Source organism: Aptenodytes forsteri, unplaced genomic scaffold (assembly GCF_000699145.1).
Source record: "Aptenodytes forsteri isolate BGI_AS27 unplaced genomic scaffold, ASM69914v1 Scaffold195, whole genome shotgun sequence".
Lineage (NCBI taxonomy): Eukaryota > Metazoa > Chordata > Aves > Sphenisciformes > Spheniscidae > Aptenodytes > Aptenodytes forsteri.
This window is the reverse complement of record NW_008795317.1, coordinates 223155-250227: the sequence shown is the minus strand read 5'-3', so window position 1 is coordinate 250227 and position 27073 is coordinate 223155. Positions and strand designations below refer to the sequence as shown.

Sequence of the window (27073 nt, the reverse complement as noted above, 5' to 3'; positions counted from 1 at the left end):
CTCTGATTTGATTGGTAATAAATTAATTTTCCCGAGTTGAGTCTGGTTTGCCCGTGACAGTAATTGGTGAGTGCTCTCTCCCTGTCCTTATCTCAACCCATGAGCCTTTTGCTGTATTTTCTCTCCCCTGTCCAGCTGAGGAGGGGAGTGATAGAGCGGCTTTTGTGGGGACCTGGCATCCAGCCAGGGTCCACCCACCACATCTTCACAGGAACCTTGGCCTTTGCAGAACATAAAAGCACCTTCACCCTCCATGCCAACAGCAAAAAACAAATTACATTATCTGCCACTTTTATTGCAAGTAGGGCAAATTTGCAGAAATAAAATTGGTTTGTCTGACTACTGGGTGTCATCATCACTACACACACACAGAAGCTGAAGAACATTTCTTTGGCAAGAGAAAATCTGTATTTCATAGAATTCTGTCGGATTTTATTTTGTTAGATCAACTCCAGGAATTACTTTAAAAATACAAAATGCAACAATTTTTTAAAACTGATAATCTTAGCTGCTTGTAATAATATATACCCAGGTATTTACATGCAAATATGAAGAATATAATGAATAGATGTGTGTACACAGCTGTTTATTTGACCTTTGTGTATATGCTTACATGAGGCATGCATGAATACATTATTTTCTTATGTGAAGCGAAAGAATTTTTGCTAAACTCTGAGATAAGCAAGCTATGTGAACACTGTTTAGTTTAAAAGGGTTAAAGCGTGATTTTAAAAAAAAGAAGAGTTTTGAGGTACAATGTCTCTACAATGTCATTACAAGAAGGACATTGAGGTGTTGGAGCGTGTCCAGAGAAGGGCAACGAGGCTGGTGAGGGGTCTGGAGAACAAGTCTGATGAGGAGCGGCTGAGGGAACTGGGGTTGTTTAGCCTGGAGAAAAGGAGGCTGAGGGGAGACCTCATCGCTCTCTACGACTACCTGAAAGGAGGTTGTAGCGAGGTGGGTGTCGGTCTCTTCTCCCAAGTAACAAGTGATAGGACGGGAGGAAACTGCCTCAAGTTGCGCCAGGGGAAGTTTAGATTGGACGTGAGGAAAAATTTCTTCACTGAAAGGGTTGTCAAGCATTGGAACAGGCTGCCCAGGGAAGTGGTTGAGTCCCCATCCCTGGAGGTATTTAATAGACGTGGAGATGTGGTGCTTAGGGACATGGTTTAGTGGTGGACTTGGCAGTGCTAGGTTAACGGTTGGACTTCATGATCTTAAAGGTCTTTACCCACCCAAACAATTCTGTGATTCTATAGTGTAGTGAAATAGGCAAGTTATAAGATGTGTTGATACTGAGAATTGGTTGGCAGAACTGGGTGAAGAATGGCAGGTAGAACAGGCAGGAAAGATTCCCTAGCAATTCTCTCTCTTGCAACAAAATGTCTGGAAGAGTCGGGGTACAAAATTTCCCATTGACCCCAAAATTCCATCAGCTATTTTTAATACACTTCCCCATGCTCTATTGTAATGACAAATTAAGCCTTATGCAGAACATTCCCTTAGATGCTGTTCACTGACTTAATGCAAATGACATTAATTCTGAAAGGTGAATCACTGCTATGCCTTTCTCCTGCACCTAAAAATATACCTTTTCCCTGTGTACTCAAAAACATGCCTAAAAAAATCTCTGTAGATAAGTGAAAAGAGAGCATATTTTAGTGCAATAAAGTCACATTTAATATGTCTTGTCTGACCGAGCAGTATGGCACTTAAATGAATACACAATTTTATGTTTTATAGATTTTCAAAACTCTGTGATAAACAGTTTTTTCAAACTGAAAGATCAAATATGCCACCAACTGTAAGCTCATCCACAAGCGAAGCTGTACAATGTAGTCTGGTTTAGTATTTAGATCTTATTACTGCTGAATATTTAATGAATGAAACTTATGGTTAGGTAAATGGTTCCATCTGTAGTGCTAAAAACCAGAATATCTTCATGTATGAATAAACTTTGAACAGAAGTGGTTGAACAGTCTGTAATCATTTCAATCGTCTTAAGATTTAAGATTCAACTGCTCATTTAACTGGAAGTGTTTCTTATGTACAATGAGCTGCAAAGGAGAATAACATTTCCAAGAGCTGGAAGCTGTGTCTTAATCTGCATAGTCTGATTTGCTGCCTACATTCATTTTAAAGATTCTCAGATAGAGTTATTTTTATAAGGGCAAATTCTCCCTGCCCCACTGCCAATCTGAGCCAGATGACATAAAGGGGAGAATATAATCTTCTTTGTGACAGATAACTATAGAGCTGTATGCAGAAGACTGCAGCAACACTAACCGCACCACTCACCCCTCAGCTTTCTTATGTGGAAGGAGACTCAGTGAATCCCTGAGGTCTTGCAGATCAACCCAGAATTATTCTTCATGTGTTTACCTTTCACCATGCAACAAAAGTACATGTTTTAGCATTGCCTGCTGTTTTCCTTACCAGTGGTAGTGAGTTATTTCTAGGAACAGTGAGAAGGCCTGGGGTAAAATTCAAATGATTGGGGAATCACACTGTCAAATGTGGGGGAATAATGCAACATCAACAATGCTTCCCTCGACAGTTTCACATCCAATTAAACAAAGCAGCCTCACTCACCATTTGGATTCAACAAATCTATACTAATGTAGTTGGTATATTTTTCTTTTCTTTTTTGGGTTTTTTTTTACAAATTTTGATGTCAAAAAGTGAACAAAAGGAATTTGCGATTATTGCATGTAATATGCTAGTTTAGATTAGGTATTATATTAATTACAGGTATAAATAAAACCCTTCAGGAGTTCTTATACTCAATGACATATCCACCCATAAGGATTCTTATATTAAACCATCTACTAATATATGTGCCTTGGAAGCTGTCTTTGGTGCAGCTCATGGTTAAGGGTATAAGGGTAAGCATTGAATTAATCAGTCTAGAAGCCTCTACACTGCAAGTCACAACAGTCAACAGCCACTGAGACACGTTCTCTGTCTTAAATTGCCTGTTGATTTTTCTGCTCCATTTTCACCATCAGGATTGCTCAGCTAATGAGAGCTACGTTACAATCTCACATATGTATACTAAATAATACAATCTTACTGAACATGACATAGACACTTTGACAGAAATTCAGACACTCCCTTGAGCAAGATATAAACAAAAATACTTATAATTTTACAGGCAATATTTCTTTAAAAGTCATCTCATGTGCATCCTACACAGTGCATGCTGGTGGTCAACAGAGAGCAGTTCCATTAGCTGATGTGACCTATATCTTATTAAAATACAGCAAGAAATACATCACCTATTTCCATAATATTATTTTTCCAGACTAGCAATTTCTCTGGTTGTCACAGGGATGTTATGTAATGATGAATGGGAAGAGAAGTAGATTGGGTGATTGTCTCATGAACCAGATCTTTTCTCATTCACAATCTCTTCTAAGTTGTGGTCCTTGCTAGAAAAGTTTAAAAGCCTCAGATCTGTGTTTAAAACTGCTACACGAATCAAAAATAAAATGTCACCATCTCTTTTATCATAAACTAACATTTTCATTTTTTTGTTTCTAACAAAATGGCTGCAAACTTGCAAGTGCTTTTATGATTCTAGAGGAAAGCACGAGTCCTGCCATTTTAATGCAAAGATCTGCACACACGCTAGCTCCCCAAGCATTCCCGGTTTTGAGTTAAATGAATTTATTTTGGTGGTGATGCAGTAAGGAAGAGGCACATGATGAAGAAGAAATTACATGCCATAACCTCCCATAGAAATACTGCAGTCTTGCTGCTATAACAATGTAAGGCTATGTGTGGCTACAAAATGAAAAAGAACTATGTACTTACATCCCATTTCTGATTTTTTTGCAGCTATCTGAGAAAGATTTGATATTGTTGTTGTCTAAGCACATTTAAACTTCAGCTGAAATAACTGCCAAGTGATTCATGCCTATGTAGGTGAATATAACGATTGTATCTGGAGCCCCAGTGCGCCATTTTCATTTCACTTTAAATAAAAAACAAAATGTATCTATGTCAGTCAGTGCCCTTCTGCTGTACTCAGAGGTATCAAACAGGCTACAATTATGATTGTGAAGTGATTGTGTCACATTGGAGGAAGGTTTATTGCTTTTGAGTCTGCTAGGCAGTAACACATTCTGTTTCATATTACTCTTTATATCATTGTTTGGCTGTGACTAGAATAATCAAATGCCATCAAATGCTGTCAAATTCAATTTACAGTATTTTTCACTGAAGCAGGCTTTCTGCATTATATTTCCTGTTTTCCCTTTCTATGGCTGCCATGGAATAGCAACAGTAATCATCAGCTTTATTTACAAAACCAACAGAGTGAAGACACGTCTTGGGCTGTAACATACACTTTATTCCTCTTCATACAGGGGAGGGACCTGGTTTTTTTGATCAGACAATTAAAAAAAAGCAAACAAAAGGATATTTCAAGAAAGCAGGAATTTTTAGAGACCACTAATGTGTTTAAGGCAAAAGTGAATTTATATTAATTATCACTGCTGATTCCAAAAGGTAATTCGATTCCCTGTCTTCTCAGTCACAGCTCTAATATAATAAAAAGTCCCAAACTCTTTGTGGGAGGCTAGGTTCAGCCCAGCATGTGTTTGCCACACATATTTAGAGTTGGGAAAACCAGGAACTTCAGAGTTTGAATTCCTTTCCAATACATGGCTTGAGTTTTATATTCTCTGACTTTCTGAAGCTATTCAAGAAGGTCCCTTCAGTGAGCTTTTAAAAAAGGGTCAATGGGCATAGCAGACGTCAGTGCTCTGCTACTTTGATACTTCCCTAAACACAGCTATCTATATAGAAAAATCCTCACACAGAGCTTATGAAGCTCCTCATAGGGAGTGAGGATGTGTCAGTCAACCACCCAGACAGGGCAGCTGACTACAAAGACCAAGGAACATAAATAGATGCACTGTAATCACACTCCAGATTACTTACTTACAAACAGGAACATAATTTATCTTGGAAAATTGATCTGTGTTAGGAACCTAGATACCTTTTATTGCTTTTAAAAATCTGAGAAATGGTGAATTACTCCTGTTTCCATTCCAAAATTCTCAACTGTCTATCAGAGAGGACTGAAGAATGTACCTAGTGGTCTGGGTAAACACAGTGAGAGTATCTATCTTACAATTTTTGTCTGTCCCTTTGAATTTTTAAAAGTATATTTTTCACCTGCTTTTTGTCATTTGTAGATCAGGAAGATGATTCTTGTCTCAGCTCTTATTCTCAACTTGTCCATCCATAGATCAGCATCTTACCTTAGCATTTGACAGGTAATATATATTTTACCATATACTTCTACACTTTTCTTCACCTCTTAGTATATCAAGGAATAAAGAAATGAACAGTTCAATAAGACTAAGAATCTGAGGTGATAAAAGCATTTACCTGTGAATAAAGTAGTTAGTAATGATGCCATTTGGTTTCTTAGGTGGTGCCCATTTCACTTCTATGAGTGCAGTTCCCATTGCTTTAATGATAGGTGGGCTCAATTCTCTAGGAGGTGCTTCAGCAGTTCTTGAATATGTTTGACCACCCACTCCACACCCACCTACAAAACCAGAAGTTTCGTTAGTGATGAGAGCTTCTTCCTCAACAAAAACTGCGGTAAAAGCAAATGAATGTCAAGTAAAGAAGCTCCTGATGAAATGGTGCCTTATTCATTATTAAATACTCATTTAAATAACCACAACTCCACTGATGAATTACTCCCAATTTTCACCAGTGCAGGTGAGGAGAGAATTGTTTCCAAAGTGCCATTTTAGAAAGACTTATTTCAATAGGATTTTGAAAATTTCCATTAAAGTCAAGGAATTTTGTAATATTTGGGCTCTTCTCTCCTGTCTTTACGATTACCACTTCCCTTTGGTGAACAGTTACAGAACTGATTTTGTTCTGTATGCACATTTTCAAAAATTGTTAAGCTATTTGTGAAGAGCTTTTAATAAAATGGCACATATTACCTAAAATACATTTTTTAAATCTCCATTTAAAATATTCATGACATAACATGGAGAAATGTTTAATGGTTCATTCAGTGCTAGGCTTTCTTTTTACTAGGTAAACATTTGACTCTAATGTAGGAATAAGATTTTATCTGTTTTGCTGAGTTGAATCTATCTGGAAAATCTCCGTTCCCTTCCAGTCACAGACATGAGTCTTTTAAAATCATCTTACCATTCTGGCATGCTTGTATTCTTATTTCATACCGGGTGTAGGGATCTAGGCCATCGACAAAAGCAAAATGTGCGTGTCCTACTGGCTTCACCAGTAGAGTGGGACTGCTTGCATTTAGTAAGATGTTGTATTCCAAAGGCACATCGACAATGAATATCCCTGTTGTGAAACAGAGAAAAACCAGTGATTATCTGAAATACTAACAACAGTGCAGGACAACTTCAAAGAGGCATTCATCATATGCAATTTTAAATGTAAGCCCCCTCTGGAGGTTTTACCTACTGCCTCTTTTGGAAACTACAACCATTGAAATATAAACTGAAACAGATCCATCTGCAGATCACAACTGGAAGACAGACATTACAGTTCTTAGTTAAAAATCAAAATTAAATTCAGTCAATGCCTGTGTTGCAATTGCTGCTTCTGGGAAGAGTGACCTTATGACTGGGAAGCGGGCAGCCTTTATTTCTTTATTTTGGAGGGGCAACAGCTACTAAGCACTGCTGTTTGAATATGGAGTCATATGATCAAAAAAGTGAATTGCCACCATTCAGCAAATTATCCCTTTTCAGCCCAGCAGCAGTAGCGGACTGTTGGTTCTTAGCCTGCTTTACCAGTAAAGTACAATACACTAGCTTGAACCAAGAAACATATCATTTCAACTGATACAAAAACAAACTGTTTAGTTTTTGTTGAAGAAAAAACCCTCAATTTTTACTATTTTCTTTTAATTCAAACATTTTCCCCATCTATTCCTCTTCCCATGCCGCCAATTCCTAATTTTCCAGTTCTGTTGAGAAGCTGAAAAAATCAGTTTCTTTACAAGAGCAACCTAAGCCATATGCCATCCCCTCAGAATGATCGGCAGAGGTTCCCGGATCTTCTCTTGTTTCCTCCCACATGACTTCTCAAGGTTTGTTTGGGGTTTTTTTTGTTTGGTTTGGTTTGGTTTTGTAATTAGGAAATGGGCTATAGGCTTTTTATTTTTTGTCTGCTGTAGACTGTTCTATGCAGACAGCAGCAATTTCATAAAACCAAGAGACTAACCAAAGAAGAGTGTCTGTTAAGTGTGTTTCCTTCATGCAGGCAAGGTACAGTCTTAAGAAAGAACAAAGTACAAAGTAGACAAGGTACCTTTCTGAAATGAGTCAAGATGTATCTGATTAGTAAAATCACATTTCTCTTTCAACACAACTCCTACTTTAGATGTCACAGAGATATGTCCGTGATTGCACCAAGAGCCAGATGCCTATGAGCAGTTCTGAGACTTGTCCAGATCTTGAGAATCTTTCATTCATAACTTTGGAAAACATCTCCATTCTTTCTCCTAATTGTAGTTTTGGTCCTTTTCTGATAAAGTATCTACATTGATACTATTACCCTGAAGCTACAAAGAGCATTTTTTCTCCACCATTGTGCATCTTTTAGATGGATTTTTTCAGCTAAGTATGTGTGTGAATATGCACATTAACTAAAAAAAAAAAAAAGTTTACAAGAAATCAGAGAGATTTCAAGTTTCTTTTTGGTACTATAAACAACTGATGTACTTTGGAAGATCAGAAAAATCTTTGAAATACCAAGTTTTTACAATTCTCAGAAGAAAAGGAGGACATAAAAATCCCAAAGAAATAAGATGCTGCTGCCTCACTAGATGCTAGACAAAGGAAATGCCATTACACTAAAAAGCTGAAAAAATAGCCCTGTAGTGGAGGCATGACTTCAATCGTATTCAACTGCTCAGCTTACAGGAAGAAAAAAGATGCTGATGTTAGCCACTGGAAGAGGTGAAGGGAGAAGGAGACAGAAAGTGCAAAAATCCCACTGTAAAATTTTCCTTTTTCAGCGTAAAAGTTTCAAGGAAAACACCAAGATCTAATAATTAAGAATGGGATAATAGAAATACCACTTTTAAAGGTGATCTTGAAGTAGATGGCTTCTGCAACAAAGAAAACTATTTTTTGTCTGTGATATATGGAAGATGAAATGCTCTGGAATAGTGCACTTGAGTGTGCAGTGTATAATTATACCAGTAATTAAAGATATATTATTACAGCTAAACTACCTTTTTTTCTTTTTTTTTCTTTTTTTTTTCCCTATAATTGGAGTGCCTGTAAAGGACACAACAGAAGATCCGAAAGTAAGAGCTTGAAATGGTAGACAGCACATGAAATAGAAACCTTTTTTCAATCTCGCAGTTAAGGTTCCCTTATTCTCCAGTCCTGACAACAGACCAGATACTTCAGCCAGAAAGACCCACTATCCTATGAAAGTGACACATAATTCACTTTTGTGCATCTGATCAATGCATTTATTCCAGGCAAAATTCACCAGAAACCTTTGAAATTGGAACTATTCAGAATGCTTGATTTCCCAAGGAAGATTAAATACAAACTAGGGCAGCTGAATGCAGCCATCAATATGCAGCAAAGGACACTTATTTCAAGATAATTGACCTATTCATGTCCAACATTCAGTCCATATCTCAGCAGAAATGCTAAAAAAACCCAAACAACCAAAACCCAAAATCTTAAAATTCTGCTAAACATTGCAATATATTAGGAATGATATCAATAATAAATATGCTCAGGAGAAAAAATATTCTCAAGAAGTGAACATGAAATTGTAAATAAAGCTAAGTAAACGTCCTGAAAAATTCCAATATCCAATGGAAATTCTTCTACAATTTGATGAAATTCATCGAATGCTAAGATCAAAGGATCACTTTATAATCTGAAAAATAAAAAATATATACTCATGCAACAGAGAAACTTGTAAAAAACCCCTTTCCTCCAGAATAGCCTTCAGCATCTGCAGCCAGTCTGAAACTACTACCTTGTGTGCTCTGATGACTGAAGGAAATGAAATGGGCATATTTGTTCAAGTCAGCTGGGAAACCACACGACTTGGTTAGTTCCAGAGTTCATAAATTTATGTCAGAATAAAAGGAACCGTAAAAGCACAAGTGAACCAATTTACCCTAAGTGCAAATGGCAGTTTTGTTATTTGGTGTCAAAGTTACCATGAGCACAATGACAACCTGCCATAACACATTTTCATGTTCACTAAAGAACAAGGATTTAGTTGGTTAATATTCCCAGCAATACTCTTTTTCATAATTTACAACAACTAGATGCTGATAGGTTATTTAACATTTATGAAGTTAAGATGTAATCAGAAAAACCCTGATTATCTTTAAAAAAAAAAAAAGTTAAATTATTCCACTTTTTTTCTCTGCGATTTCATTTCACAGCAGGTGCACATTTTGCAATCGGACAAGTCAATCATAGAATCAAACTAAACCTTGTTTTTTTGTGGTTATATTTGGATAACATTTAATGGACAATTCTGTGCAAAACTCTGCAAATTAGATTTGACGGCTCTGTGTACTTCAAAACTAGGGTAGTTCAAAAATAGAATTTGCAGCACAAGATGCTTAGAATTGGGGGAGAAAAGCCACAGTCTGTTTTACAGACTGGTCACCAGAAATTGGTTTGAAGTCAATTGCTGAAAAATTGTTTAATATGATGTGAAACCCGATCACAATTAGAGCAAAATAGTTGAACTGTTTCACTTATAGTAAACAAATACTAAAATAAGAATGTCATATCTTTTATTTAAAAACAAGTAAGAGTAAAGTTCTATTTTAATGTTTAACTTCACAAAATAAAACAACCTATTGTCCTACTGAGATTAAGTATTTACATTAAGCTTCAAATATCCAGATATCTCATTTTGGTTGTATCACGTATTCCCAACAAGACTCTGCAGACAGTAACAGCTGGAGATGCTGACTGCTTTCAAGATGCAGAACTTTAGACGTTGAGCTTGAAAAGCTTGTCCTACAGTGATGTGGAGCAAACAATAATTTACATGAGAAAACAAAAGTGAGGAAATGTAACATTGGATTAGCAAAACTCAGAACAATTTGTTAGGCCACGAATAAAGGAGAAACCAGGTTAGCTGGGGAAGCTAAGAGACAAATAAATGGCATTCAAATACCAAATTTGATCCCAAGAAGAATAAAGTAGGAATCCAGACATGTTACACAGTTTTCATTCTAATTGATAAGCAAACCCAGAGGTGGATGAAGTCGAGTGTTACAACATGATGAAAGAAGACATTTTAATCCAGATGATCGTTAACATGTGAAGCAAGTAACCTAGGAGCAGAGGACAGGATCCTCTTCTGAGCATGTTCAGCTTTCATGGTATCACTAGCAGCAGCTGAAGATATCTAGAAGAATCGGGTCCCCAGTGAGGACCAGTGGGGTTGTCAATGAGCTGAAATGCAGGATGGCTACCTGCCTACCTATCAATAACATTTATGGATATGCCTTGAGAGAATTATGTGGTGGGGTATTTTTTTCCATTCAGCTTTTCTGCTTCTATCCATGGCACTAATAGTTGTTCCATAACAATTGTAAGATATCCTTCTGTAGCGTATCAGTGAAATGTACGGTACGTTTGAGGTCTGTGCACTGAAGATGTACACAAGATAATGGCATACCTATTTCAGAAAATAAAGTCCTATTTTCCATAGTGAGTGAGGTGTGTCAAATATTTTTTCTGAATCCATCACTTTAACCACTACTCAGCCACCTTGCTATTTAGCTAAGTCATGAGTTTTGAAATGCTACATATCTATAAAGTCATAAGATTTAGATACATTACAGATGTCGGAACATTATAATTAAAGCCATCCAAAAGGAAGGTCTGTGTAATACGATGCCCATAATTAATCCTGAGGGTGATTATTTGATCCAAATTTATTACAGCAGATAGGAAGATAGAATGCCAAAGCATCCCTGATATCCACAGACAGGAAGACACTATGACCAACTACCCCCTCATCAAAACTTAGTTAATAAAAAGCACTTTTTTTCATGGAGACTATACCAATTAAAACAATTGTCTCGTCCAAGAGTGAGTGCCAAGCCTGACAATCCTTATAACAAACTCTGCATTCTGGGTTTATAAGGGAAACCTATATTATCTCAGTACAGCCTATTGTGAAACAAGGATTCATACACAGAAAAAAATAGATCAGAAAAGAAAAAGTTACTCCATGCACAATGACATAAATAAGGACAGAAAGTGGTAGACTCTTTAGGCTAATCCTACCAAGCTGGGGATGTATGTGGCCCCAGATGTCTGCGTGCATAGGACCTGTCCATGGGATGTATGTTATTCCAGAAGATCAGAACCTCCAAAATAAACCTCCACCTGCATCCCCTGCAGTCTTCCTCTTGGGAAAAAAACACTAGGAGCACAAACATCTCAGAATGAGCATGAAGCAGGATTATGAAGGGTCAAGAATTAATTTCCTAGCTTCTGCATATACCTATGCTTCTGCACACAGGGTTTCTTTTAGTAGTATTAGTAGCATTTAGTAACATTTCTCTGCTGTTAGTACTCCCCATTCCTGTGAGATCAGCTAGTGGCCCTGAGGTGCTATAATAAAAGGAACAGCAAGTTTTGTTTTCCTGTCTACCCAACAGGGGCATTGTATGAAAAACAATCCCTTAATTCATACTTAAAAACTTAAATAATTGGCCCCACAATGAGAAAGCAGAGAGGAAGGGACTGAGTCACCAAATATCCACAAAAGTGAGGTAAGTGTTCAAGGTGTATCCCAATACCTGGAAAGAAGGATGTGTGCCTTCCCCTGACTGAGGAGAATGATTCCTAGAGCCATGGGAATACATCAACCCTGCATCCTCTACAGAGCCATAATGTCCAGCCTCCTCCTCACCCCTGATCGCGTGGTTTCAGGAATACATGAACCTGCGCAATCTTAATTGCAACATAACCCAATGTACTACACAGAGCCTGATTCTCCTTGCAGGCTTGTAACCTACTGCGAGTAACAGGAATTCGAGTAGCTGGAAAAGAAAAGGTCTAGAACAACAAGGACAAGCTTTTCTGGGAAACACCCCACTCTTCACAAGCCTACGCTATTCCAGTATATTCTTATGTTTTAAATCAATTTATAAGGTTGCTGAATATTTTGTACCTTAAATTATATTTATTATCAAAACTATAATACAGTATGAGTCACTTTCCAATAAAACCAACTGTAGATTATATGCCATTCGAATTCACCTGCCTTCTGCTGGGTTCTAAATCCTTTCAGGCAGTAGGGGGAAAAGTTTAATTTAAGATTTTAATCTTTTTCATATATTATAGCATTTCTATAATGGATTTTGTGCTTCTGAAAACTAAAAGATTGACAGCTCAGGGTATTATAGATTTATTAATCATTGCTTAAATGGGTAGGGTGAACGCTGCTAAGCACTGCCACAATACTTGCAATCCCAGCCTTGAAGGCAAAATACTTTTTCTAGGTGACTTTATTTTTAATGCCAATTGACTCTACTGTGACTGCTATGCAAGGAAAGAACATCTTAAATAATTAGGAAGAGAAGACATCAAAAACTTCCCTGAGTTCATTGATAAAACAGATATTGTTGTTATTGCAATATGCAAACATCTGAAGTTTCTAAAAAAAAAGGACCTCATTTTAGCTGAAAAAAACAATATCTAGAAACTGGAAAACACCTTGCTGGAGATGAACTACACTAGACAGAAAATTGTTCATTTACAGTGCTCTCGTTGTCCCACAATAACTACTGCATATCATTTTTATAACATCAGTAAAGTACAGCAATCACTTAAGCTATGATCTATATTAATGAAACAGAGCACAGTCTCTCATATAAAAAGATGCTATTATTCAATTATTCCTTCTTAGCCTACCTCTGTAGCAGGCCGAGACAACCTGGTGATGTTCAGAAGAGTAACAAGAGGAAAAATATTTCTGGGCCTTTGCTGACCCACCCTCCTGCAAGGTAACATGTCCACATAACGCTGTGGTGCTCTGGCGAATAAAATTTACTCCATCAGGTCAAAGCTAGCACAGGATCTCTGTGTCACACTCTTACACCTTTTGTTAAAGCATACCTGCAGGACAACTGGACAGTTTAAATGCCAGGATAGCTATCAAGACATCATCAACCCAAAAGGTTGGCAGGTTTCCCTGTCAATAACTCAGGTTAGTCTGAACAGAGGGGAAAACTTATTTTCAGTCCAATTGGGGTTTTTTTCCTTAATATTTGTACTCAATAATAGTTTACAAGATCAAATTAACATATGGATTTTTGACCAGCTAATCCTCACAATACCCATGTCAAGTATATAAGTCAATATTATTAAAATAATATGTCTCTAGGAAAGAGCAGCTTTAGATACTGGTTATTTAAATCACACAAACACTAAAACTAAATACGAAGAATAAAAATATCAGAATGATTCAGCTGCCTGCCTGAATATACGAATTTTTCCATCCTTTCATTTTGCTACAAAGTACTACATAGAAATACATTTTTACCTGGCATGTCCCAAGCTAGAAATATAGAATATGCATCAATTACTGTGACATTATATGGGACATGAATTTTCTCTGGTGTTCCCACTGGTGTTTGTATAACATATTTATCACTAGTGTTGCTGCCGCCCCAAGTGCTGGCTTCCAGCTGGTAAACATATCTGCGCAAACACAAAAAGATCAGTAGACACTACGATTAGAAGCTTTAGGCATATCAGTAATAGAACATTTCCATTTTCATCAATTTAAAGTGAATAGGCTATACAAAGAGTATCACAAATACAGCACTAGTGAAGATTTTCACCTTTAAATTTCTTAATGTTACAAAAGTAACTCTTTACTTATCATAATAATAATTTTAATACTAAAATTCACATTAGCTTACATAAGAGAGAGAAGTATTGACTCAAAAAGTGTCAAAACCAATTTCAGAATGGCCTCTATAAAAATATCAGCAGCTGCTACTTTTGAGCCAGTATGTTCAATATACACAGAAACATTATAAACCATGTGCAGTGCTGTCTGCCGTACAGACTTAAATTTTTCTAAGTATATTCCATGAGGGAAAAATCAACCAATGAGCCACCAACAACTACCCAAAGGAAAAAAAAAAGCCTCCCCCTCTTTGAATCAGAATGACCTATTCTCAGAAAAGGAAAAAAACAGAAGTCCTTTGATTAAGGCTTTCCAACATTTGGAAGCCTCCTAGAAGTGCTCTACAATTTTTCAGTAATTAAGTAATATTGTAAGAGATGTTTCTTTTGTTCAAAGAGTAACTTATATTTTGCCATTTCACAAACACATGTACATATATTTTGAACACCTTTCACATAGTACCAGAGCCCTTTAACATGACTTACCTACTGTTAGGCTGCAAGTTAACATCTGTGAAATTCAGGTCTGTACTGCCACCCAGGAAAATCTGTTCTCCATCACGAAATAATCGATACTGAGTAATGAGTCCATTGGGTTTCTTTGGTTCACTCCAGTAGATTTCCACTTCTGTTGAGCTGACTATGATATGATGAGGTTTTGGCCATACCCCTATTAACATCACAATGACACTATTTTAATTTTCTGACAGAAACATAAGGGTTGGGTTTTTTTTTCCTTTCCCACAGTTTGTGCTGTTGCTTTCAGCAATGTAATGAAAGCATAAAACATTGCCAGAGAGAATGACAGAATTTAACACACTTTCTATGTTTATCCTATATCAAATGCAACCAATTAGACAAGGTACAGATCAATGGAGAACAAGGCCAAAGGCTGCAGCCTTTATATGCCCAGTTGTCTCTGCATATTTATTTGTGCTTTAAAAAATACACATTGGCTAATTCTAACCTTGTTAACTTAAAGATGAACTTGGGGAAATTGTCACAAAAAGAAAGCAGAAATGCAGTGCCAGGCAGTCAGTATAAAGAGTGTGTTAAGATACAAATATTCTAAGAGAGATGGATTCTCTTGTGTAAATTTGTACATGATATATTGATGGATGATAGTGGAGGTTTACACCTTGTTAAACCGTCAGAAAATACAAGCCCATATGACCATCTCTTTGCAGTTCTATAAGAATGTCTTTTTCCCTTACCGTGAGGAGCAGCTTGTAAAGTTTGACCTGAAAGTGGTTGGCTAGAAGCACACCCAGCAGATGTGCATGCAGTAAGCACGAAGCTGTAATTAGTATATGGCTGCAGACCTAGAAAGAGCAAACAGAGATTAGACTGAGATGTTGGCGTCAGGCATCCCAAGAATTGTATCACTACGTAGAAAGTTACTGGACTTAAAGTTAACTTCTAGTATTTTTGGCAAACATAAAATATGAACCATTCTAATTTTACATCTGAATAATATTGAAATGGTGAATTCTTGCTAATTTAGATATATATCCTCTACTAGTTTAAAAGACCTGACAAAACAATTCAGATTGAATGTGTGTCTATGCTGCAATGGATCTATGGATGCCCCTTATATAGACATATCTGAATTAGCTTCAAATCAATTAACTTAGATGGCACTTGCAGTGTAGTAAAAACAGTCCAGATCTCAGCCCCGATTACCATCTGAAGATTTACCCAGTCTCGAAGGTGTGTTTTGTTGGGTTTTTTAACCTATGCTTCTGTCTGTACAAAATGGTTAAAAATTAACTGGAAGGCACCTAAACATTCTTGGCACAGACATAATCTCCGTCACTGGTAATGGCCATGGAAGTTCAAAGGTTTCCAACAGATAAGCACCTTAAAGTGTAATTGCTTAGAGTTTTGGACTTAAAAAGTTGAAAAGCCTGTAATGTTTTGAAAATTTATTACAAATATATTTGCAACAATAAGAAAAGATAATAAAATACTCTCTTGAACATGAAATCTTCTACTAAATTGCAAACAAGTCCAAAGATATTCTGTTCTTGCCCCCTTCCCAACTTCTATTTGTTCAATTTTTTTCCCTATTTTTTCCTATTTGTTACAAGATTTTACTATAGATGCTATAAAGCAGTTAGAAGCAGGACTGACAACCAAGCCCTCCCCATTACAAGATATTAATTTTATTTACTTGTAATTTTTTAAAAACTATTTTTTCAGCTCAAACCTTCTATGCTGGACATTCTTGAATGAGACTAAAAGAGAATCTATTGCTTTGACCTTTCCTTGGAAATTTTCAGATATCCTTGTGCTGTGTGTCAATGACTTCAGATTTGACATCAAGTTGCCTGCAGCTTAAGATTTTGACTTTAGGACTCTTCATAAAATTGTACCCAAAATTTGGCTAAGATACTAAGCTTTTAAAATAGCCATTCTGCACAACCATTAAAGGCTTCTTACAGCCAAATCATTAAAGATGCAGATCTCTGTGAGCCTGTCTTGAACACCTCAGAGCTCAGCTTTAACTGCTGATCAGACTGCCTCACAGAGCATGCTCCAGCCCAGGTTACAGGGTCTTTGCTAAACTACTCTTTTGGGTATTTCTCAAAGTTTATCTTAAAAATGACATTACGAGGCACAGACGCCGAAAACCTCTCTCGCATGTTTTCAAGGACCCTCTTGTTAACACCTCATAATACCTTAAAAAAAAGTTCCTGAACCTGAATGCAAAGGGGACAAACAGTACAGCAACAACAAGAAGCAAATTATACACAAAAACTCTGCAAAAATATTAAGATTGCAAAACTGAACACTTATAAACTAGGAAATCCCAGCGTTAGGACATTGTACGATACGAATTGACCCCCGTTGTGTACAGGCTCTGTGGCACAGGCCTATCTAAAATTCCCTCCAGCATGTGGTCTCTGGCCTGCCTAATTGTATGGAATGCGAGACTTTTTTTGTAGTGTCCATCCCTGGAGCATACAGTTACTTTACTAACACCAAACAGCTGAGCATTGCAAATGGCTTAATGCAGTACCAGAAGAATTAAAAAAAAAAAAAAAAAAAAGAAAAAGAAAAAAAAATTTCTCTCGCTCAGAAACAAGATGCAGACACAAAGAGACTGAGAAACAAAAACCTCCCTGGACCTGCCAGGAGACCATTTGGGATGCCTGGGACCTGGCTGTCAGTGTACCTGGTGTTATGCAAAACTTTCTATATCTGGGCACAACCCCTGGTCCCTTAAGCTGCAGCTCGGAAAGCTCAGGAATTAGCAATTCAGGCCCCAGGTCTCAGGCAGGGTGTCCGGAAAATAAAGACGACATAGTTGTGACAAGCTGTGAAAGCTTGAGATGTGTCTTCCTCAGTACCACAGCCTGAACAGAAATGAATGCCCTGCAGAGCCAGGACAGAAGCAAACCGCCTCGCTCCAGAGACCGTCTCTCCTCCGGGCTGTCCCACACTTCATTCGCTGTAGCTTTCTAATCTGGCATCCACAGGATTTATGAGACCTGCCAGGGCCTGTTCCACCACCCCAGCTGGGGAGCGGGGCAGGCCGGGGGCAGCCCCAGCCCAGGGACTTCCCTGGGGCTGGGGCTGGGATGGGACAAAGGCCGGCGGCTGGCCCCGGCTTGGCAGGGCCCATGGCTGGGCAGAGCAGGGCTGGAGGCTGGCACAGCTGCGAGCAGGGATTGAAGGCAGCAGGCTGGGCTGAAATGGGGTCCTGGGCCCAGGGGCAGGGCTGGGGGAAGGCCCCAGGGGAGGCTGGCAGCAGCTCGACAGAGCTGATGTGGGAGTGCGCTGCAGCGGCAAGGCCGCCCTGTGTGCTGCCACTTGGCCATCCTCCCAGGACACTGACCCTTCTCCTTTCTTCCCTTTGGCGGCCAATGCTGCCAGCCCCTCAGCGATCCACATTTTATCCCTCTGGGTTGGCACCATGCCTGCTGCCTCCCTCGCTGTGCTCCACATTCACACGAACTTCGGGCTTGCACCTCCCTGACTTCTGCTGAGCAGAAAAGAAATTTATCTCTGGGCAGATGCAGAATTAGGCCCATCTACACCAAGATTCCCAGAAGGAATAAACCTACCAAACACAGCAAAAGCTGAGGCAGCAGTCCTACAAACGGAAGTTTTTTAAGGAAATTAACTCTATCCCTGCCGAAACTAGGACAGTTTCAATATGCTCTGTTCTTGGAAAGGCTTTAAAATATGGAACGATCACTAGCAGTGGCGTACGTTTCCCAGCTTTAACCCTGAACAATACATAGTAAGGTATTTTGAGACACTGTTAGGCAATGTGTCCGATATTTTTGGTTACACACAAGCCGTTAAAGCAGAACTCACATTTATCCTAAATGGCTGCTGTAAAATAGGACAATGTAATTCCTAAATTTGTTCGTTAAATTATGTACTCTCTTTACAGGGGTAGGGCTGTGGCTGGGGAAGTATTTTTTTATTTTTTTTTTTTTTATTCCTCCCTGGAAGAGACAGAGCTTGTGGACTGAATGAGGCCAGTAACCCTACGTACAAATGACTACGCTACTGTGTAATGCAGACTGCTTGTGTGAAAGAGGCTGAATTAGGATTATACAGGTCAATTCATAAGTATTATACAGGTCAATTTTTAAGTGCTTGGCTTTGTGACCTTAATAACGAACTTTTGATGTAGCTCATGTGCCTAATTGTAATTACTTCAAGAACAATGCAATTCTGTGACAAGAAAAAAAGTCTGGGCATGATCTTTGTTTATAAACAAATCCTTGCTTATAGCCATTACAGAGATATTTTAATTAAAATATATTACAAACAAATAGAGAGAAAGAATAAGCAACAATTACAGAGAAAGGTAAAATACTGAATGGAAGACATGCAGGCTGCTTACAAATTGAACAAGACGTGAAGGAGAGAAAATAAAGAGATGACTCAGAGGGACAGCCCTGGCTGTAATCTAATCATGAACTGGAGGAGAAGAAAAATCATCTGAACGCTGCGTATAAAAGTAAGAAGGGAGAAAATGACAGTTGCAGACTAGAGAGAGGCAAAGGCATGGAGGAAAGCCAAGTATTTAACATTTCAGGATAGAAAAGATTACTGTGGCAACAAATTACTTGAATTCCCCTAAAGGGAGTCATGTTCACTTTTAAAGGAAACATGCATAATAAAGCAATACTCATTTACAACTACACTTTAAAGAGAAAAATGGGCATTAAAAAAAGAGCACATGGTTTCACTAAATCTATTGGTGAAATTCTGATACCTGAAACCTCTAGTCATACATGGAGCAGTCACAGCAGATTTTTATCTAGATTATTAAAGCTTTGCATTAAACGCCTTGTCTTATGTATGCTTTGGAAAGCTCTGTGCAAATCTATGTATGTGATTAATAATAAAAATAACAAGTAAGATAATCTTGAAACATAAACAGCATTTTGCTTTTCCAATTTCTCTACTTGATTGTTCACTAGAGGATACTTCTCCCCTCCTTTTTCTTTTTTTGGTCTATTATTGTGTGTGTGGGTTAATTCTCTTTTTTTTTAACTTAGCAGTCTATTTTGTTATTGCAGCATTTGCCATTTGCCAAAAGGCTGTGAAACAGTGGGTTTTTAGGAATGCATTCTTCTATTAGCCGCATCAATTCCTTGTGATACTGTTCGTCTCCATTTGTGGGTATGGCTCCAGCAAGGTCAGTAATTAGCTCCTAGGCTAACACTCCTGGGCCCCGCCATGGGAATTTTACTCAGGAGGATGTCAGACTGCTGACCGCAGCCTCACACAACCCCTCCACCCCCAAGAGTTTCCTTTAGATGAATATTACTAATGATTCAGTGCTGCATGGAGATAGAGTTGACCAGTGACAACATTTCTGTATCTCTTCAGTTTTCACTACCCTGAAATGAAGAATATGTTCAGATGAAAGAATTTCAAACCGTTCAGTCATAAAGTATTTCTTAATATTGTTTCTTTTACTAAAATAAACATCAGTGATCTTGCTTGACTTTTACCTAAAGATGATTGATCCTACAAATTCTCGATAAAGCCTCTTACTCGGGATATTATCTTTAGTGTACTAAAAACGGGGGAGTTTAGAAGAATCTTTGCTATAAATCCACCTGCTGCTGCTGAAGAGGGCACTCTTAGCTTTCTTTTACAATTCCCCTAATTATTTTCTTCAGTCTTACCCTCTGCCTGGCCCCCACTGCAAAGCATTAGCAGGCCCATTTGTAAAGTAGTAGTAACACAAAGTGAAACAATGCCATAACTGTCATCCAAATTGTTCTGTACAGGGTAGTGGAAGTGTTCAGTAATAAATGATATAAAAAGGTCTTTTATTGACAAGCTGCCATGTGCTGTTTGCATTAGAGAATATGAGAAGATGATGGCTGCTGCCCCTAGGTCCCAGTGGCATTCAACTCAGTGAGATAGCAGAAAATGCTTCAGTTTGCTTAAAGCATTGATAACACCTCTAAATAATTAACTGAGGACTTCCTGTCTTCAATTACTTAATGCTTTTTTTAACATCTTGAGAGGATTATAAGCAATTTATGGATTTCACATGATGAGCACATTCACCGCTATTCCCACAAAGCATTTGTGGGATCATGTTTCCAAAGCTTTGATGTAATTAAAAATAAGCAGCAAGACAATGGTGCAGTGGCAAGGTGCTAGCCTTCTTGTCTGTTATTTGCAAGACCCTAGATTCAAAGTCTCAAGAAATACTAATGCTACAGCTTCATTAATGTTCAACCGTTGCTCAGGGGAAAGCAGACAGGTTTTTTTTGGGGGGAGGGGGGGAAGGAAGATGAGAAAATCAAAACATACATCCACAGGGAATAAGACAACAGTTCAAACATTTGAGATTATGTATGAAATAAATTTGATTGTTTTATCTTATTCTTTTAATTTAGAGTGCAATAATTATCCACATTGCTATATCACTGCCATGAAGTCCACATTATTACCTAAGAAAGCTCCTGCAGAAAACAGCACAAGATTTTATTATGACTGTCAGGAGGAGCGATCATTTATTTCACTGCTGGCTTAACATGGCAGCATTGGACAGTGGCTTAATGGAACAGGCACACAAAAGGAAAAAAGATCCTTGTTTCTCAGAAAGTAATTTCATTTCTTCTCCCTTCCAACTGGTAAGAAAAACAGTATTGTTTGCATTAAAATCTTGGTTACTCTGGAGGTATAACTGCCTTTTGGGAAGGAAGTGGGAGCACGAGAAGTATTTTTCAAATGGGTTTGATAAATCATTCCTTGTTGGTAGGTGTTCTTTACAGTATAAACTTACAACAGCAATTCTAAAACATGTACCACCAACTGGCATACTCTAATATCTCATGTCCAGAAGCACTGAATATGGAGACAGAGTAATATACAGTTGATGAATTTCACACTGGAGCGTGATATTGTCAAAGAGGAACAGCAGTCCTTTACTCCTCTGTGAGTGACTACAGCAAGGACGAACTCTTTTAAAGAACTAAGGGATCCACTCTGACTCAGGACTCATGCTTTGAAGGGTAGTTGAGAGTGCCATGTATGCTGTATAGGTTTTATATGCCCTAAGTCAACTTCTATTCTTTGGGTGGCTATCATATGGTGTGTATAATATATGAACTTCTAAGTTTCCTACTCAGGTGGAAAAAAAAAAGGAAAAAATAATGTAGTTATGAATTCCTAAAACTCATAGATACAAGAATTTGATGACCAACCTGAGATCAAAGAGTGAAAAAAAGATTTCCCAGGATGTTTATGTTCCCATTTCATGTTCAACAGAAACATTTCTAAGAATAATTTTGCTTCAGTGTAACATTCAAATATAACTAAAAATTGAATATGTGAAAATAATACATTTGAGGTCTGAGTCAAATCTTCCACCAAAATCCCTTGACTAAATCTTCCTTCAGACACACACACACACAAAGTGAAATTTCACCAAGTATTTAGAAAATGGCTACAAGCAATATATAGGATTATAAACAGAATCCAGGATCTTTCCCTTTCTGTCTTCCTTTCTTTTTTTCATTATCTCAGGCGTAAAATGCTGGATCCTTCTTGCTCCTACAATGCTACACATTCACAGCAGCACTAGTAGCACATTAATGATGGTAAAAGAGAGAGTTGAATCTGTGTGAAGGGATGGTAAGCCTACACAGCATATCTGAGACCCCGAGCACACCACAAGCATGCATCTTGAATCGAGCTGGATAGATTTATTTTAAAATTTTGAAATTAAATCTATTAATATTTTAACAAACGGCAGCCAGAAATGAAAGAGATTGAAAAAAATAAATTTAAGATACGTAAAGTCATGATAAAGCATTCTAAACTGTGCACAGTACTAGGGATTTAAAAGTTACTGACAAGTAGCATTTTTAATATGTTAATAGTCTTATACCTTAAGGACAGGACATTAGCCTGTCAGAGAGCTCTGCCTCCTTACCTGATACTGTGTGCTGCATTCTGCTTGCAGCGTCAGTGTATATAAGTCCTTTCCCTACTTGACTGATCTGGTACTCTCTGATGATACCATTTGGTTTCCTGGGTGCAATCCAGCTTAAATGTAACGCTGTTGAGTTCAAAGCACTGACGTCTGGTGGCTGAACACTCTCTGGGACTCCTTGGACAGTGACTGCAACTACCTGAAGACATATGAATTAAACAGCAATTTAATGTAATAGTACACTAGATACCATGATCAATGAGAATGTCACTTTTGTTTTAAAATGTTGTTTGGCCTGGCATATCATTACCAAGGGCCTGGAGAACTAGTTACTTTTTTCTCCTTTTTCACAATGAAATCTGACCTTGAATACATTACATAAGTCTATGTCTACAATTTATCACAACAGGTTCACCACGTTTTAGCTGCAGTGTATAGCACAGGGTGAAACAACAAAAACTGTATTGCTTGAAAACTCTTGATAACTCTCTTCCATATGGTTTGTCAGTGTCTCTGCATTTTAACTGCCTGATTTCATATATTTTAAGCACCAGTAAACGTGGGGCTAAGCCTCCATATATCCATGCAATCTGAACTCTATTGTAGTTATTTGCAACTCCATATTTTTGTAAGGAAACCAAAGATTTTGAAAGATAGAATAACTTTGCGCTTGTTAAGCTCTTTCTACAAAAAAAGAAGAAAAAGGAAAAAGCTAATCTTCTATTGACACATCTCTACCATCTCCTACAGAGGCATCTCCAAATTACACTGGTTTAATAAGTGAGTCAGACCTTTTTCTCTTTGAGAATCACTTTTCTTTTTCTGTTATTACCACCATAAAGTATTTATATTATGCTGTAAATATAAAATGTGCCCTCTATTATATATTGTCTTAGTGCATTTGGTGGAATCAGTCCCTGCTTGCAGACTTCAGTGTTTGCAACAGTAAATTCCTTAATTACAGACAAGTGAAATAAGCAGGATTTATTAGCTCAGGACGATGGTTGCAGCAACTGTGCCTACATAGCTTCCAGATCACAGCTCCTTGTGCAGGCAGAGGACCATGTGCCTATCTCCCTCCCTTTGCATCAGTGTTTCTTTTCTTACACTTTTGGCTGAGATTTACACCAATAAGGAAAACATTTAAACACCTGGAAAAAAGAAAATCAACTTTTCAATCCCATAGATGTTATAATTACAAAACGCAGCCATTATTCCCCACCTCTGCCCCACAGACCCCGCACTTGCAGTCCTAGAAATTCATTTTCATAGAGGCAAGGATATTATTGTGAAAAAGAGGTCACTTAAGAAACAGTTTTTCCAAATGATGAATAAGGCTGGTACGTTGCAGAATAGAAACTAGAGCTAGTTAAATAGTAATGCTGGTGAAAGGCATCCGTGATTCAAAGTGATACAAGAGGAAATGAAGCTGTGACAAAGGGAGGGAAGAGATTCTGTTTGCTTAAAACTGAAGCAGAGGCAGGTTGTACACAAGAGGAGTGTAAAGCCTGAAGCAGGTGCAGACATGGAAAGCCACTGAAGGGTAATATAGTGGAAGGAGGCTCTAAATAAGAATGTTGTTGAACAAATTAATAGACTAGAGCTAACGCAGATAAACTAAGAAATACCAAGGAAGAAGAGGCTATAGACCTCCTACTGGGAAGCAAAGATTTAATTTCAAGGCTTAGAGAAAGTGTGTTTTAATATTCCTTACTCTATTCTATCATGTGCAGCTTTCTCTTTAACAAACATCAGTTCCTACAGTGCCATTTCAGCTTTGCCAAGACTGAGATACTGCTTTCTTCTTCCCTTCCGCTTGCTTGTATCAACCTTAGGTTCCAAATAATCACCTGTCAGTAGTTGAATCCAAATAAGATTATTGATGTTTTTCACTTGCTTACTCAATAATCATCATGTCTTCAAATTACACCTTTCCAAAAGCATTTTTATGTTACCACACTGGCTGATAAAATTCTGGCACCAGTTCCATAAAGACCAATTTACTAACCTTGCTGCTGTCTGCGCAACCAGCAATAGTGCAGGCTCGCAGCTGGTATGAATATTCTTGGTATGGCTGGACACCAGTTGTGTCTGTGAAGCTCATTTCTGTTCCTCTAAAACGCTCAATTCCATTTCGAAGAATGATATAGTGAATAATAAGACCTATTGCAGAAAGAAAGTTTTCCCTTTTGTTAGCTGAGAAATCCTGTGTGATGGTATACTATAATAACCTACTCTGCATGCAGAAAATATTAAATGAAATCTCTAGGTGACCACTGTAACAGACAATCATCCTGTTGAAACGGCTAATGTCAATTACCAGCTACTCTCCTCAACCTCTACATCAACATCTCAGTATTTCTATTAGGAGAGCTATTCCAAATTTTCTCACTGTTTGGAAACCATAAGCAAGATTTCCTGAAAGAAACATGAGTATCAACCACTTCCCTCCCCCCACCCCCCCGAATCCCCCAATATTTTATAACATGATTGTGATTTTCTGATCATATTTGCCAATTATTATTACAACCGTACTCAGAAGAGGCTTCTGGGCACTTATTAGAGACATACTAAATTGTCTTTTGTGAAGTTAGACCCTACTCTTATTTGCAATGAAAATGATCTCAACCTACAGCAAATTCTTCTTGCAGAGTTTAGGAATACATATATTTCAGTGCTAGTGATTAAGAAACGTTTTGTGATTTTGGAACACTGTCAGTTGAATGATAGAACACACTCCTTTTTTAACATATATCAATACCATTTGGTTGAAGTGGTTCCTCCCAGTTTAGAAGTATCATGTCTTCCCGATTATCCACCTTGGCCCATTTTGGTGGACTTACACCCTGTGGCACATCTTGCTTAGTGACAGCTCTGCTAATTTCACTGAAGCCTCTTCCATAGCTATTCCAAGCAGCCACTCTGTACTCATATGTGATAAAAGGTTCAAGGTTCAGGTCTAGAAAAAGAAAGTTACGTATGGATCATCTTGGTCTTTTAAAAATACAAAATAACTTTTGTTTATTTTTTTCTGTGCCTATGGGACTACTTCTGTGTTTAAAGACAGATAGATATGGAAGTTGTTCCTTTAGTCAGGGCCATTTTCTCATATAGCAATACTTCTACCAACTTTTGTGAAAGCAGGTTTAGACCTTATGTATTCACTGAACTTCTTGCTACTCATTTCATTTCCCTGAAGATACTGTCCTGATTCACAGATTAATTCTTAAAGAATGCTACGTCACTACAATTGCTTCACATTTAATTAGAACACTTGATAGCATTCAGGACTTTCTTTTTCTCCGGAGTGAATTACATACACTAGCAAATCACCAATCTGATATGCCACTTTTCCTTACCTGTAAATGAATACTGGTTTGGACTTCCTGTGTAGACAGTCTCCTCTTCAGCTGGACACACACCTTCCTTTATCTCCTTTTCCGCAGCACCCTGTGAACCTTTTATCCACGCACAGATATTCTCCCTAGGATCAAAGTCACACTTTCCACAATGTGCTGTTGCCTCCATAGATAAAGGGCAAAGGATATTAGCCTTGCATTCTTCTTTTACCTAAGGAATACATGTTCAATTTTAATGTATTTACCACATCTTCCTTTCTTTACAAATGCTGCCATTAGTATTTCTCAGTCTTTATGTAACATACAAATCAAGTAACCGCATCGAGTACGTTGATATTTCTAGCATATGGCAGACCCGTTCAGCCTTTGGCCTGTCTACTGTCTTTGGTCATTAATGCTTTTATAATCCTTTCTAAAAGAAACATTTTTTTGTAGGGTCCTTGCATGAAAGCATCACAAATGTTAACCACTGGAAGCCCAAATGGCTGGGTTTGTCGAAAATAGAAGAGTCTATAATCAAGTGAGAACAGGATTTAATCTGAGAATTTGAACATTCTGCCCCTGCAAAGGCCAATATCCCATGGCAAATCAATAGCAAATTCCCAGCCCCTCACACAGCTTGCCAAGTACACAAGAGGGCTCTCTGTAATTCCTTGGCAGCTGTCAAGGCTGAGAACTCTATCCATGGGCGATGTAAATCGTGTGCTCTACCACATCACTCCTAAACAGCAGTTTTGCTGCAATAAGAGGACCTCTGAAAACGTTGATGGAGATATAAGATTTAACCCATAAAGAACAATTCACAGAAATAGAAATATAAACTGAACTTCCACAAGTTTCCATTAAAATTCATGAAATAATATTTTTGCCAAACCATAAGCTAGACAGCAATAATTCTCATAAAATATAGGTTGTTGCAGGAAGAAATGTACTGCAATATTTGCTACAAATATTTCTGCCCATTAGGCTACAAACTTTAGAAGGAAAACCAAACAGATTATATCTAATTCTTCCTTAATTCACCTATTGAAATTAGTTTGTTAGCTGATTATGAACTTCAGCTAATTTAATTTCCTAACCTAGCACTTTCATAAAAATTACATTGTGATAGATATCAATATAAGATGTAGGATATAGATGGATTGGATTCACATATAAAGTAGCTCCAGAATATGTCTCAGAATATCAGTCCTTTTAATATTAGTAAATCTGTACATATCAGAAAGCCAGTGCTGCTATCTCTTTTCTACTGCGGGTAAGTGAAATACAAAGCGCTTCCTTTGTTTATACATTGTACCTAAGGCATGGATCTAGCATGTTATCTACCAGAATTCATTAAC

The 27073-nt window shown here is 37.8% G+C and overlaps 1 protein-coding gene across 1 annotated transcript in view; it reads right to left on the bottom strand.

Moving 5' to 3' along the window:
• Positions 1 to 27073, bottom strand: part of LOC103899194 (usherin) — a gene marked incomplete at its 5' end in the record, with an annotated part of 310634 nt that overhangs the window by 60605 nt on the left and 222956 nt on the right. The window contains 9 exons of the mRNA XM_019472152.1: positions 5401 to 5563; positions 6190 to 6348; positions 13576 to 13733; positions 14433 to 14616; positions 15161 to 15268; positions 22375 to 22573; positions 24383 to 24537; positions 25136 to 25333; positions 25734 to 25944. Coding sequence (XP_019327697.1) covers positions 5401 to 5563; positions 6190 to 6348; positions 13576 to 13733; positions 14433 to 14616; positions 15161 to 15268; positions 22375 to 22573; positions 24383 to 24537; positions 25136 to 25333; positions 25734 to 25944 — 1535 coding nt within the window. The remainder of the gene's footprint in view (positions 1 to 5400; positions 5564 to 6189; positions 6349 to 13575; positions 13734 to 14432; positions 14617 to 15160; positions 15269 to 22374; positions 22574 to 24382; positions 24538 to 25135; positions 25334 to 25733; positions 25945 to 27073) is intronic.